Here is a 16526-nt window from a genome sequence, read left to right on the forward strand (position 1 = left end):
GTTAAAAAAGCACATGGGGGCATGCAGCCATGCGGCCATGCGCACTCTCTGCACTCGAAATAAAAAAAAGTTGCAGTCATATTATGCTACCTAATAAATGTAGAAAGCATTTAACAAAGTAGTGTCATCGTAATAAATAATCATCCTTTATAACTCTTTACACTTGTGTAGCTATTTTGCGTTACTGTCTCTAACACACTTTCACTCAAAAACAGTTAATAAAAAACTCTTAAGGTCTAGAAGTCCCACTATACATATAGTTGGGAATGTACAGAACATTAATAGGCCTACGTGTTTATATAATAAGGCCATTACATGCCATAAAAACAATACCACGTTCAAACACACCAATATGCTAAACAATAAGAATACCCACACATGCTGCAGAATCTGCAGTGCAGATCCACAAACACTTTCTTCAAGAGTAATAGAAGCCAGCGAGGACAGTATTCCATATGGTGAATGCTTTTTTTTGGTTTTTGCAACCAACAGATATCACAGCCTGTCATAGCCTGCCATTCACTAACAAACACACTTGAGGCCTCAAGTTACATGTTGAGGAGGATCATGACTACTAAGAAATTATCTATAACCCGATGTGCACTTGTAAGATGCCCTCTCATAATTTATGGATAAAAAAAAAATGTTTATGAATGTCCTGGTTGCTCTTTTCCAAGCAGTTACAATTAATGAGGGGTTAGAACTTCAAAAAGGATACAACAGCATCATTACAGTAGGCCTACCCTAAAATAGTCCATGCTACTTGTGAACTGTATATTTATGTATCTGAAGCCATATCATTTGGATGTGAAACTGACATTTATGGCTGATATAACCCAGAAACTGTTGCGACAGATCAGTGAGATGAAGACGGATCATTACAAATTAAGGAGTTCATGAATCATATTGGTTTTGTGAACCAGATAAACATATTGATTATATAAATATACATTATATTAAAAATAAGTTTAGAGAATGTTGGATATTAGCCTATCTTTTTTCTTATTTTTTTGCTGTAAACAAGAAAGAATGTTGCATATAGGTTTGGAATGACAGAGTAGGCTAAATGATGACAGAATTTTTTTTTTTTTTTTTTTTTTTATTGTTTTGAGTTAATCCTTTAATAATATGTCCAGGACGAACAAGCGCTATTTTCTTTCATTGAATATAATTTTTTACTAAATTGTTCCACTTTTTCGCATTGAGATTAGCTGAGTTAAACTTGTTTTAAATCTGTCGCATTCCTTGATAACCTCCCTAACCCATATACGTCATAGACCATATCGTGTTGAATGATTTGAACTCTCTTATTTATGGTTTGTTTGCTCACAGCACTTTGGAATAGTCCCGTCAACCTTGTGACTCTAAATTTTCACACTGGTGCTGGTTCACCCATCCTCCTCTGTGTGTCATTAAAGAGGCAGTGACAGATTCTACAGGCAGTGACCTCTTGGCATTAGAGTTCTCAAGATCAAGCCACTGTTTGAGATTCTCTGCTGTTGAAAATGAATACTGGTCACTTTTGAATAAAAAAGGTAAAAAGGAACCCAGCTGAATGATATAGAAGAGGGTTACATCAAGCTCAATTTTGAGTTTTCTGGGTTTGTGATGACATAAAGACTTCTATTCTATTCTATTCTATTCTATTCTATTCTATTCTATTCTATTCTATTCTATTCTATTCTATTCTATTCTATTCTATTCTATTCTGTTTTGTTCTATTCTATTCATTTGCTCTGGCATCAATTTAAGGCCTGGAATCATATCCACACCATGTTGATTTATTTGGCCAGAGGAGAACTGCCCCCCTACTGAGCCTGGTTTCTCCCAGAGTTTTTTTCTTCTTCAGTTCCTTGCCACAGTCTCCTCTGGCTTGCTTAGTTGGGGACACATAATATTTAGCAATATTATTGATTTGACTGTGCTGACACTATTGAATGAGAACTGAACTGAGCTGGACAATGACATCACTATTTTCTACCGAGCTGCTTTATTTAGGGAAGTACTCCTGGAGGATCAAAGGGACAAAGTATGGTCAAAGATATTGTGACAGACACAGGAAGTGGTCTTTACCAAGGTAACCACCATGCACCATCATACAAAAAGCAAACCACAGATACCAAAAGGGAGCGAGGAACAGTGAAAATAGTGTGAGAAAAAACACATAAAACAATACAAAATGTTTAAACTTTGAGAAAGTCATCACTGATATAGCACTAAAAGAACAACAGTGTTGCTGGTAAATATTTATCGACATAATAAGAAATATGCTAAGTAAAGAAATAAAAACGGAAAGAAAGCACCAGCTCACAAACAGATACCCTCCCATTTCCACATTCACTGTCCTCGAAACCTCTCTTCTTCTCCCCTGCCCAGGTAATCTCGGTCACGTGAGCAGGACTGGGCTGTTCATGACGTCATGTTCGCTCTGCCTCGTTCTGGTCAGCTGATGCTTACGACGCAGAGGATCCAGACAACTACAGCACTTCAATTTCAACCGTTTAAACTCAGTAAGTTACATTGTTCTTACTAAAATAACTTTATTCTCACTTATTAGCTATTTTTAAACGTCCGGTGAGTTGAATTTAGAACAGAATACGTTAGCGTGTTTTCTTTCAGGGTTTTGGGATACGTTGTTGAGTGTTTAAGTTCTCTGAGGTAACAACCTGTCGAGGATCATTAGCATTAGCGCTTTTACTCTCTAATATGGCTGCTTAGTTGTTTTAATGTTTAAGTTGGAACTTTATAAGAGACCCCTGCCATCTTTCATAGCATAATACTGAAGTGAATAAAGTGGCACTTTGCCCCACTAACGTTACTTGTTGACCCATAAGCTTGGCTTGACAGCTAACGTTACACTAATGTCCTCTGTCAGGCTAGTTAGTTAATAAGCCGGTGTCTGTGTTTACGGTTTACTCCTTCTCAGTTCAACGATGAAAATACGCGTTTTTGCATTACATCGCAAGTCATGTCCTCTGGGTGACTGTGTAGTATAGTATAAGTCTAAAAACAAGTGTTATTTTTTTTGGATCGCTCACCATTTAGCAATTTAACTGATGTGGAAATAAATACATAATTTTAAAAAAAAAAGATTAAACCTAATAAATATTCAACAATATAATTAACATAACATTTTATTTAAAGATTATTTTTTTTTAAATAATATATCTAACAGAAAAAAACGTAATAATGTAACATAATAGCATTTTAGGATGGGGTCCCTTCAACGTGGATAATCATATTTGGGGGTCCGAGCGAGGCATCTAAAATATTGAAAACCCCTGTTGTATGGTACAGTATTGTGCTGATATGGTTCAACATTAAACTGAATTGCGCTGAATAATGGCACTGTTACCTTGCTACAGCTGCTTTACTTCAGAATTTGATGTTTGAATGAAGTCGCACCATTCATTTGATTACTTTCCTGTTTATTACTGTGAAGCTACTTTGTAACTTTATTTCTGTTGTATATTGTATTGTATACTTTATTGTCCCCTTAGGGAAATTTGTCTTGGGCACAGTGTATGCTGCATTTCCAGAATAAAAATAAGACATTAAAAAGAAATAAAAATAGATAAGAATTTATAAATAAATTCTAAATCAATCACAGAATAAATCAATCACAGGATGTATCTCGCCTAAACAATCCATACAGTAGAGCAAAACATGTAGACCATGTAAACGGTCGTCATACTGCACATCTAAAAAGACCACTGTTATCACACAAATAGTGGTGGTGCATAAACCTTAAGACCAGCAATAAAGTAACAATAAATACAAATTATAATATAGAGCATAAATAAACCAGAGACAATCATAGGCCTTTGTCCTTGTCATTCAAAAGTCCAAATCTATAATAGTAAAAAGAGCTATTAAAAAATCAATTTAGTATAAAGAGCTATAAAAAAAAATCAATTTAGTATATAAAACATAAAGTTGACTTGACTTGTTGGACAACTGTACCTTCAACCGTTTTCATGATTTCATGAGGCCATATAGACATCTATTCTATTCTAATTCTATTATGTTCCATTCTGTTCTATTCTATTGCTCTGGCACCGATTTGCTCAATTTAGTTAGTCAGATTATAGCAGTACAAATTACTCAGATTAAACCTGATTAGGCGCCCTACCACAGGTGTTCACATTATTAATATGCGGTCTCATTGAAGGATATATTTTTCAAAGACTCTGCACTGACTGATACCTGATGATGCTGGGGTAGCTGTATGTAGTTGTGCAGGAGAATGGAAAACAGAGAAGGATACACAGAGACAGCTGAAAGACTATCTGCATCTTGATAATTCCCCAAAGTGTTGCATTATTCAGCACGTGTGGAATTACCCATGCAATCAATACTGCACTTAAAAGTTGTAAAATGGACCTAACAAAAGCATTACATGCCTTTTTGTGCTCTATCGATTTTATTTGTGTCTTAACATGCCACAAAGTGCCTCTGTGTTGGTAATGTTTAGTATGGAGAGTCACATGGTGCAGCTTAATCCTTAATCCACTCCCTGTGAGTGGAGTCCATCGTACAATCGTTCTTAATGAATCGTAAACTTCTTTCACACAAAGTGAAGGACTGCTTTGGGCTACAATTTAAAGTTCACTCCTTTGAGAGGACCAGATGCATTGCACTGAGAAGATGCCCTAGGAGAGCACATTCCTTGCAGTTGTAGCTGTAGGTCCAGGGAAAGTTAAGTTCATGAGGTTATTCTGTGTAATCACTGAATGCTCCTGTGTGTTTTCCTCATTCCTCTGAGATTGCATGTGCTTATTCCCATAGCTGTTTCGAGCATCACATGCCACGAGAATGGTGTAGCGGCACAGAAGCATAACATTCCTTGGGTGTCCTGTCCTCTGGGCACAAGATTCATTGCGGAAGCTTTTTTTATTGTTTCTAAGCAATCATTAGTTCAAGATGTTGTGTAGTGTTTTTTACATAGGCCTTGTCTAGATGGAAAATTGTGCTTTTGGTGTTATGAAATGAGGCAGAAGTTTTACCTTTAAACTGCTTGGAGTAGGGTTTTGCCATGCACAATGATATTATATTTATCTAATTTTTAATTATTTTTTTAGTTATTTAAAGAACAGTACTGTCGGATGACCTTTGAATAGTAAAGCCTTGAAAACAGAACATTCCCATGATTTTGTTGACTTCGTAAACCATCTGCCATATCCAATGAAGTTTAGCTCACCATGACAGAGCATTTAGCTGTGGCATCGTCATCTCACAGGTCTGGAAGCATAACAAAATTTGCACAAAATCAGTAAAGAGATCAGAATTGTTTGTGTAAAGTGGGGCAACCGAGGTTAAACATGCTAATGTACTGTTTTAAGGGCCTGTCTTCCTTCCTCTTGGTCAAAGTAAAATATTCTGCATTTGCACAGCAAATGTGGCTTAACCAATTGATTCGCAAAGAGACCTCCCCTCTTTAGTTACTGTTGCTTTGTCCGACAAGCCATGCCGCTCTCACGCCACACATCATGTTCTCACGCAGTGAAAAATACATCGCAGAGCAAAGGGGACAGAAAGAGCAGGTTACTTTTGATATGAAACGAAGTCTCAACGTTACATTTCGAATTTTTTTAATGACATTTAAGCAATAAATACGGTTTTGTGGATCTTGAATGTGTCGTGACAGATCGCTGTAGCGCCTCAGTTAAAGCTGCTCAGGAACCCATCATCTTTTCCTTCTAGAACTTATAGCATCAAATAAACATGAATGTACATCAGAAGGAATGTTGTTTCAAACGCGGAAAGACGTCAGTACACACCGTCCTTCAAGTTCAAGTCCACCGATGTTATAACCTATTAACTCTCCTGACTGCTTTGTCGGACAAAATGGCGGATTATGATTGGTCAGATTGCCTGTGTCAATCAAACTCCTGCAAATTGTTTGCTGTCAAACAAAATACTCCCCAACGTTTACTCTTTGTCTTTTCATTTTAGTCTTTATATTATTTATTATAATTTGTTTTCTCCTTTTCCTCCCCCAGACATTCTCCCCTTAGTGCATTGAGTAGAGAGCAGTGCATTATGGGGGAGTTGTTCCGCAGTGAGGAGATGACCCTGGCCCAGCTCTTCCTCCAGTCTGAGTCCGCCTACTGCTGTGTCAGTGAGCTGGGTGAAATTGGAATGGTGCAGTTTAGAGATGTAAGTATAGACCATTTCATATTGATATTTGTTCCTGGAACATTTCCGGTTCATTGTCAAACAACAGTAGAAGGCGCTTCATTCATAGTGACTCATAGCAGTAACACTGACATCATTGTTAGCTTTACATTGTGTGTAAAATGTCATTTGGTGGCTGAATGGTCCCAGGATGCCTGAACTAAGGAAATTTCAAGCGTTTTGATTTAAGAGAGAAGCAATAGGCTATGCAGTAGGACAATTGTAGTGTCACAAACGCAATAGCTTTGTAGTAGAAACTCACAGCCTTACATGATTCATGTAAGGCTGGCGCTGCCAATAAAGCACCCAAAAGCTGTCACAAGAACTGGCAAAAGTAATGATTATGAATACAACAAATATAGCAAGGAGACATTTTAATTGTTTATTAATAAACAAGTGTTTTCAGTCAGTGTCAGCCAAAGATGAAGTTGACGATGCTGACTCGCGATCTTCAGTGAACGCGTGCCAGAGAGAAATGCACATTTCATACGATTACATGAGTCTGTCTGTCTTTCGTTTTGAATTGTTCTGTTTAAAAGTAGACATTTCAATATAGATAGGCTATATTTCAATTCTCAGGTCTATACGCTGAGTTTCGGTTCATGAGACGAGCTCCAGTTCACCCGCAGGCGCCTCCGTGTCGAGATTATCTATCGTCTGCTATATTTACTTCTTATAAATTAAATCCAGGCAAATGGTTGATGAAACATTGATTAAAATTAAGATACAATTAATACAAAACGAAATTCACTTTGAAACGAAAGGTTTTGTGCTTTCTGTTTGATGTCTATGTGAAAGTTTCAAAGCATATTTTAGTGCCGCTTTCAGAGCGCTTACGTCCGTAGTGCTGAACTGTCGCGTCTGTAACATTGTTTTTTCCTCATAAATGCGAACACGAAAAATAAAATAAAATGAATATTTTATGTAGCCTGTGGTGACTGAGAGCCAACCCTTCTTCATCCGGTGGGTAGTAGCCTACTTGTGATTTGCGCAGTGTAATTCACAGAATTGATTTCTCTGCTACAAGCCTCTGTCACGTATTGTGTGAGCTTGTGACTATTGGAAGCGCGCAGCTGAGAAGTCCTGATTATATTGTCTGCTATATTTACTTCTTATTTATTAAGGCAATTGGTTGATGAAACATTGATTAAAATGCGTGGCGCGAGCGATCTCCGACAGTAAACTGATTCTGCTTTGTCTAGGGTAAACAGCTGTTGCGACGCGAGCAATAACGGCCGCGTCCGGTGTGTAGACACCGTGTTAAAGCTCATTCTGCCTGATAACGCTACGTTACAACATCAAGCAATATTCCAATAATTTATATAATTATAACACTTTATATAGGGCCATTTTGCATTAAGAGTAGCCTATAGTTTCACGTTTAGTACATTTTGCTTAGGCCTACTGATTATTTAAAATAGTATAAAAGTACTGTACATATGTAATTAAAAACGTTTTCATTATGATATTATTAATTTTACTTTAGTAAAAAGATCTGAGTTCTTCCTCCACTGGTAGAGATTAGAGGAATTAAGAGTAAAAATAGAAGATAATAAAGTTTTGTCAGTGACACTTTTTATATATTTATTGATACAAGTTATGACTAAATTAAAAGACAAAGTCATTAGTGAAGATTATGCAACAGTATTTATAATATAATATAATATAATATAATATAATATAATATAATATAATATAACATGCAATGCAAACTAGTTTGGTTACAGCTCAGCTGTATAATTCTCATTCTATCATTCCCCCTGCCTCCATTACATATCTGTGTCACACAAGTGTTTGATCACCACATTTGAGTGATCATTGCAAAACGTGTTTATAAAATATATTTATTCTGTTTATAGCTACTGTGTAAAGTACCCATCAAAAGTTTGTACACACCAATAGGAAAGTGTCCAAACTTTTGACTGGTATACTGTACTTTAATACACATACATAATATTGCTACTACTGTATTATAATATACACCAATAATATCGGCCGATATATCGGTATCGGGCTTTTTTACTCCCTAATATCGGCATCGGCCCCCAAAAATCCATATCGGTCGGGCTCTAATGACAGTGAATGGCCATTTCTGTTTTGAAATCCATAAAAGTGCATCTATTCATCATAAAAGTGCTCCACACGGCTCTGCGGAGGTTAATAAAGGCCTTTTTTAAAATACCACATTAAAATACCACAATGCCGCAGACAGAGGTGACAGGTAAATGCTATCTATCGCTGTTTTCCATTTTCATGAAGTAAGTATATGTAAACTGTGTGTTTATGCGGCTTTTTAAAAATGGCGGGTGTCTGTGTTTCATATGGCTTGGTTTCAGCCAATCAACTTACTCTTACATCACTGGTAGTTCCTATTGTGCTGAAGTAGGTAATTTTCTAATTTAGTCCTCTGAAAAGGCGCTCCTATAACTAAAATAGGTCCCACTTTATATTAAGTGGCTTTACCTACTATGTACTTACATTGAAATTAATAATTTGATACAATGGACTTATTGTGTACATACATGTTTTTACATTGTACTTATAAAACCTGCATGTAATTACAGCTGTAATTAATTTATGTACTTACATTTATAATTACATGGTTGACCCTTCCCTTACATTTACATTTATTCATTTAGCTGACGCTTTTATCCAAAGCGACTTACAATTGCTATATTTCAGAGGTCGCACGCCTCTGGAGCAACTAGGGGTTAAGTGTCTTGCTCAGGGACACATTGGTGTCTCACAGTGGATTCGAACCCGGGTCTCTCACACCAAAGGCATGTGTCTTATCCACTGCGCCATCACCACCCCATTACACCTTAACCCACCCTTACACCAACCCATACCACCACACCTGTCCCTAACCCTACCCGTATCACACCTCAATAGCAGCTAAAGTGTTTTACAATACAATATGAACACAATAAGTACATTGTACTTATTTTTCGATGTAAGTAGGCTACATAGTACTTAAAGCCACTTAATATAAAGTGGGACCCTAAAAGCATTCCCAGCCAAAAATGTTTTAACTAAATTTTGCCAACTAAGTGTTAGTGTGGTAGGTAGAGTCTAGTTGGCTTGTTAAGTCAGAGTATTTCTTTACAGGCTCTAAAAGTTAGATCGCTGCAATTTTAATGAATGAAGCTGCAAAAGTTACACGCTTGCAGTGTTAACTTCATTAATAATAATGGGTGCGATTAAATATTACTGAATGTTCCGCTGAGGAAATAAGCATCTAAACTATGATATGCTTTCATGGCCTTTCTTGTTTAGACGAGCTCAGTGTCTACAAAACAATGATAGACATCTGCATTAGTGACATCAGAGAAAAATGCATGGTGTCGTTGTAATTCCTTCCTTATTGTTATTGGCCCAGCAGCATTGCTGACAGTGGGTGCCACTCATTTCAGATTTGTGAGTCCTCGTTTCCTTTCCTCACTTCCTTTCCTCGCGTCTCAGCAAAGGAAAAAAAAAATAAGAACCAATACACTAATTACATGCATAGATAATAATGCATTATAACAAAGTTACAAATAAAGTAAAGTCTAATTGTAGCATTCAGGTACAAAAATGTAATAATTAGGCCTAAATGTAAAATAACACTATAGTATATAAATTAAATATAGCTTTTGTTAAAGCTGTGTTTTGTTGTTCGATTAACATTAATGACATAGACAGCAGCAGGTATGTATAGGCTGCTATCACTTTAAAAGTGAATGCATGGATCCATGATACACATCAGATTTTTTTTCTCAACGTTCACTTAAGACATAACTGACTGTGTTTTCAAGAATACTTGCTGAAATGGGTATTTTGACATAATTGTGTGTGTGTGTCCGTTCAAGCGCAAGGAGATGCGAAAGGGGAATCAATTCGCTGTTCGCAAATCAGAATCCCACCTCTCTGTGTGTGCGTGCTTCGGGTGTGTACGCACAGTGCATAACAGTGCACGAGTACTAAATTGGCAAGACAAAACACATACAAATGATAAACTTTCACTCTATGATGGTTAAACTTTGCAATTAATCCACAAATCACATGCGTGATTTGGATCAACTACAATTAGGGCTAGGCGATATGGCCAAAAATATGATCACAATATTTTTTCACAATATCGATGTCGATATTTATCACGATTTACCATTATTGTAAAGGAAATCCTTTCCACATATTTGTTGAGAAGGAATGTAAAGATGTAAACTTGTTTGTTCACAATTAAATTCCACTGAGTAGCAACCTTTTAATTTAGGGTCCTGTGAAATCCTTTTTAATTTCCCCTAAATTCTGTGTTTTCAATTTAATTATTTGGGGATTCTGTGTTTTATGATTAAATACAATTTAGATTCAAATTATTTATATTTCAAAAATGTAATCACGCTTTTAAATTGTAATTGTGATATACCTTAGAAATATTATTATTATTACTTTGAGAAGTACATTTTAGTATACAGTTATATATATATATATATATTTTTAGTTTTATATATATATATATATATATATTAAGTTAAACTGAAATTTTATTACTATGTATTTGACAGTAGTTTTTCTCAAATGAAACAGTAGGTACGTTTACATGGACACCTTTTGGTTCAATCAGAATGAAATCAATCCGATTGATGAATCTGAACACGGTGTTTACATGAACGATAAATAAAGTAATCGGGTTGCGTATATGTCACAAGATTTAAATCGGAATTGATCCGTTGTGCCTTGCTGCAAATATTTATCACGCAGTAAAACCCCGCGCCCAGAACCAGTTGTCCGTGTATGATAATCTGAAACGAGGACTGGAGGAACATTGTCCTGCTCCACTTCACAGACACTGAGTGAAATGTGAATTTTATAATATCGGGAAACTCATTTATAAGACACTTTATTCAACTGGAAGAACAGCTCGTTCCGTGAGTCATACGTCATTACGCTATTTCAACGTCATTGCACATGCGCAGTCCTTTCAGTTTCGGTTTTCAATCCGATCAAGTGTTTACATGTTCTGTCGATCAGATTACAAAAGGAGTAAACCACCCCTTTCAATCCGATCGAAATTCCAATGGGATCGAGCTCAATCGGATCGATTAAGTTGTTTACATGAAGGTTTTTTAATCCGATTGAACCGTCAATCCGATTATAAGTGTCCATGTAAACGCAGCTAGTGAAAAGCTTGTGAAGTGACTCTCAAAGCAACTCTGGAGATGAAGTTCATGTGTTCATGTCCTCATATATTAGGACGGCAGACGCTGAAAACCCAGTAAGCGTCATGTGTTTTGAGTATCAGGAAAAACGGCGCCGTTCTTTCACACAGAGACACTCAGAAATCTTAGAAGATTTAAGTGGCAAACAGATACACAGACGTTATGACATCATATAGGAAGTGATTGTGAAACTATGCTCAAAGTGGCCTAAGAGTTCTCAGAACTTCTCACTCATCCTTGAACCCTCTTCTAGTTATTTAAGGCCAACAGTGTTGTCTTTATTTCATGTGTATTCATTTTTCCAATGTGAATGTGACTTCTTTGCTATCTTTCCCTACACTCCTAGCAGTGAATGTGGCTTCCTTTATTGTTGTCTTTGAGAGAATGGTAGTTGTGTATTATTAGGTCAGTTACTTTTCCTCTCTTTTGAATTGCAGTTGAACCCAGATGTGAACGTTTTCCAGAGGAAGTTTGTGAATGAAGTCCGTCGCTGTGAGGAGATGGACCGCAAACTAAGTAAGTTATTGAGTCAGCATTGACTCTGACATAGTGGGCTTGAAATCATTGCTTACACAGCATCCTGTGTTCTGATTAAATTCAGTGGAAAGAAGTTCAAGAACATTTTTTTTTTCTGGCTCTGTTTTCTCTACTTTATATCAGTTTTTTTTTTCTTTCAAGGATTTGTTGAGAAGGAAATCAAAAAGGCTAACATACCTGTTGTAGACACAGGGGAGAACCCAGAGGTCCCTTTTCCACGAGACATGATTGACTTGGAGGTAAAAAAAAACCCTCATGCACAACTCAAAATAATGCTGAAAATGAGAAGTAGAAATAATCAGAACCCATAATTAAAATGGCTAACTAAAGTGGCAGTATATTAAGGGATTATGTGAAGGTTGTTCCAAAATTTGACTCGCAGTCCTGCAGTGTGACTTCTACGACGACGGCCGTCAAATTGTCTTAGTTTTTCAAGACTAGCCATGACCAAAGTTAACGTTTTTGATCATGTTTGATCACGTTTTGATGACTACAGAGATTTCTCTGTAGTCATCATTTCAATCCCGGGTGTAATGCAGCTCACAGTCACTGAACGTGTCATTGATTGATGATGTAAAACTCTGGACAAGTTTTCTTGCATGCGTCTGTTTTAACGTGTCTTGACTTTCGTACAGTCTGACATCAATGACAACTGAGATCTTACAGTGTGACATGGCTTACAGCGAAGATCATGTTCGTAAAGTCTGACAAGCAACAATCGTAAAGGACGATAATAAATCGAACAGTGTGTACTCGGCTTAAGAGACCTTATTTTGGACAAATTCTAAGGCAGTATTACATGTATCCTTCACTGAGAAGACAAATCACTTAATGCATTGTGATGAAGACACAGTGCTAAAAAACAGATCAGAGATGCTGGATGGAAAGAGAGAAATGTTGATTACAAACAGGCTTTTGTTTCATTCAATACTGACTAGTTTTGATAAAAGTAGTTAATTATGTTGAAAAGTGTTTAAATTTAAATTAATTATATGAAAATGCTGTTCTTTTGAACTTTCTATTCATCAAATCATCCTGAAAAAGTCTTGAGCACCAAATCAGCATATTAGAATGATTTATAAAGAATCACTTGACACTGAAGTCTGGCGTTATAACCTCTGAAAAGTTAGCTTTGCCATCACAGAGATAAATAACATTTTTAAATATATTACAATAGAACAGTTATTTTACCTTGTAATAATATTTCACAATATTTTTACTGTATTTAAGATAAAATAAATGCAGCCTTGGCTAGCTTAAGATACTTAATTCAAAAACATTTAAAAAATGTGTTTACACACACACAATTTATTATTTTGCCTCTATTTGCGCTTATTAGCTAATTAATTAGTTTTTGGAACAGTAGAGCTAATATATGTGAATTTGACAGCTGTAAACAGTATTGAGTGCACCAAATAATTTCTGTCCTTTTGTAGGCCACCTTTGAAAAGCTGGAGAATGAGCTGAAGGAGATCAACACCAACCAAGAAGCTCTGAAGAAGAACTTCCTGGAGCTGACTGAGCTCAAGCACATCCTCAGACGAACACAGCAGTTCTTTGATGAGGTCTGCCTTATTTCATATCTTACTAAACCTTTAGCTTTTAGAGTTTCCTGTGGTCTTAGAGGCATTTTACACGGTATATGTCAGGCAGGGAGCTTTGCTTGTGGTCTTGCAGACTCTCTTGTGCACAGGCGTTTTGCACACAGGCGGTGTGAAACGTGTCAGTGCAACCACAATGATTTCTGTTACTGCTTCAGCTCGAGTAAAAATATGCTGCAGCTCAATGAGAAGATTACTGTAATATTTTGTCCTATGTTTCATGTAAGTAATGGCTAATAAAGCCATAAAAGATTGTCATAAACTTATCCTCCATGTTGTTCTTTGACCAAATAAAAGCTAAATACTATTTAATTAGTTTTGAATAAAGTCACCTCTGATGAGTCAATGACATGAAAAGATGACATTGCTAGCAGTTGGTTAGAAGAATCTTTTTTATGCTCAAGTTTGCTGTGGTGCCGTTATCCTTGACAGCTTTTGTTCTACCACGTTCCACTTCTTTTCCTTTTAAAATGAATTGGGAACTTATTGTTCCCCTTTACCGTGTAAAATGGCCACCATTCAATAGTCAAATGAAGAACTACAGTAACACAAACAGAGGAACCAAAACATGTTTTTCCATATGTCTGTGATAATGTTCGCGCTGACAAAGGCAGATGCATGTCTGACAGATTGAAAGGCCATTCTCTGAATTCCTGGCCACATCTCAACCGCTGATGATGATGTCAAACTGCCCTTCCCAAGACCAGTTCTGCAAGGTGTTCGACTCCCTATTCACAAACTCCTTGAAAATGTAAAAAACAGCCTTTTGTGCCCGTGATAATTAGCTCCTACCAGGGTGTTTCTTTTCTATCTTTCAGGCTTTCAGAAATTTTTGACCATACATTTCTCTGCTTCCTGAACACTGATCTGAACTTTAACATGTTATTGTGATATATTTCTTTTACGAGTTGTAAAAGATCATTTGAGAGTATGCAGTTAAGTTGTCTTTTAATCATTTACTTTACTCTTACACAAGCTTGTTGGGTGCTCACAGAGACTGGTGGTGGGTGGTGTGAGGATGGTGTGGCTCAGGGGTTAAACAACATCAAAAAGAAATGAGCATTTTCAAACCCTAAAATGGACTAATTCATGTGCAACCATCCCTGTGCCCTTGAGATAGGCACATCACCTCTGGTTATCCCTGTAATAAGTGCATCGGCTGAATGAGTATTATTAAATAACAAGATTGGCTGTGAAATAAATCTTTTTAATGGTTATTCCATTGAAGAATCACGATGACATAAGGTCACAGAAATGTGTTCTTTATTTATATGAAAGAAGTACTTTAACTATTAATGTAATTTCAGCATCTAACAATATTAAGTTAACTACAACTTTTATTGGAAAACAATTTCCTAAACCAACACTAGAATGAACTTTAAAATCAGATCATTTTTACAGAAAGAGATGAATAACTTAATGAATTGTGGTTTTCTCTTTTTTGGCAGATGGAAGATCCTTCTCTTTTGGAAGAGTCGTCAAATCTACTGGATCCGAAAGAGGTCGGACGCGTCGCTCCTCTCAGGCTTGGGTGAGTTTGTCAGTGGGTTTTGGTGTCTCTGTCTTATTGAGCTATTTTAAATGGACAGCTGAAACATGGATGCTTCATATGCAGTTCTAGATATTACAGTGTAATATCAAGAACTGTGTTCTAGAACTCATTCTTCGGAATTGCTTTCGGTGTATTTCCACATCATTTTACATCGTAAGCGGCATCCCTTAAAGATAACAGCTCACAGTTACTGCTTGAACTCTAGAAAAATTAAGTTTATATACACTGCCTGGCCAAAAAAAGTCACTGTTTGGATTTAAATAGGCAAATACTTAAGAGTCTATGACTTGATCATTATTGCTGTGATTATTATGTTTCTAGCATGTTATATGTTTGGCAACAGTTCTTCTAATCCTAATTGATGGAGTGTGTAGCTTTTCATTTCTTAATTATTCATGTAGGAAGACACATCATGGCCATATTCCAGAATGACAATGTCGCGATTCATCAGGCTCAAACTGTTAAATAATGGTTAGGAGGGAGCATGAAGAATCATTTTCACACATGATTTGGCATCTCTGAGTCCAGACCTTAAATTCATTGAAAGTCTTTGGTATGTGCTGGAGGAAACTTTACAGAGTGCTCGACTCTTGCACTGTCAATACAAGATCATGACCAAAAATGTATGCAGCTCTTGATGGAAATAAATGTTGTGAAGTTATTTCCATGAAGAGGTGCATACATTTTTGGTCAGTATCTTGTATTGACAATGCAAGAGTCAATCTTGACATTGATGAATCTTGACATTGTCATCCCGGAATATGACCATGATTTGTCTTCCTACATGGTTGTTTAAGAAATGAAAAGCTACGCCCTTCATTAATTAGGGTTGGAAGTAGGGGTGCACGATATATCGACTCAATATCGTTATCGCGATATCACGTTGCACGATATTATATTGAAAGTCTCGCAATAATTATGCGATAATTTGTTTATGATGCGTCCCGTCAGACATGCACCTCTCGAAAAATACACGTCGCTTGGTAGCGTTGCATTTCCCTGTTCTCCTTCTCCATAAACAACATGAAATCAAGGAGAGGGTTAACTTTTCATGCTACAGATTTCCCACAGTGGTCAGAAAGAACAGGGGAGACTCAGTATGACTCTAGAGTCGCTACTCGCTCCAAAGCTTATCGCCGTCACTCTTTCACTTCTCCCTCGCTCTACCACACAGTCCCCGCACACACACACACACTTGCCGGCTTGACGCACACCCCAGCGCACAAGTATAAACGTCAGGCTACCTGGCCACTTCATGTGTTTTCTCAAATCGGATAGCTATCAGATTTATCAAAACGATTCCATTTACACCTGGTCACATAAATGTGTTTTTGCAAAACGGATTTAGTCCGATCTTCAGTTCCCGCGCTATATGCCGATTTAATGGAGTTCACGTCACCGAAAGCAACAGTTATGAGCTGCATTTTATTGATCATCAGCTAAAATTTCTAAATCAAAGAC

The 16526-nt window shown here is 36.8% G+C and overlaps 1 protein-coding gene across 1 annotated transcript in view; it reads left to right on the plus strand.

Annotated features, from left to right (window-relative positions):
- Window positions 1-2352: 2352 nt before the first annotated feature.
- Window positions 2353-16526, plus strand: part of LOC130075265 (V-type proton ATPase 116 kDa subunit a 1-like) — a gene marked incomplete at its 3' end in the record, with an annotated part of 32887 nt that continues 18713 nt past the window's right edge. Inside the window, exons 1-7 of the mRNA XM_056239843.1 lie at window positions 2353-2510; window positions 6003-6159; window positions 11813-11891; window positions 12054-12151; window positions 13349-13477; window positions 14143-14229; window positions 14962-15044. Of these exons, the coding sequence (XP_056095818.1) occupies window positions 6043-6159; window positions 11813-11891; window positions 12054-12151; window positions 13349-13477; window positions 14143-14229; window positions 14962-15044 (593 nt within the window). The remainder of the gene's footprint in view (window positions 2511-6002; window positions 6160-11812; window positions 11892-12053; window positions 12152-13348; window positions 13478-14142; window positions 14230-14961; window positions 15045-16526) is intronic.

The sequence above is a fragment of the Rhinichthys klamathensis genome, unplaced genomic scaffold, assembly GCF_029890125.1.
Source record: "Rhinichthys klamathensis goyatoka isolate OS25496 unplaced genomic scaffold, OSU_Roscu_1.1 h1tg000571l_1, whole genome shotgun sequence".
Classification (NCBI taxonomy): Eukaryota; Metazoa; Chordata; class Actinopteri; order Cypriniformes; family Leuciscidae; genus Rhinichthys; species Rhinichthys klamathensis.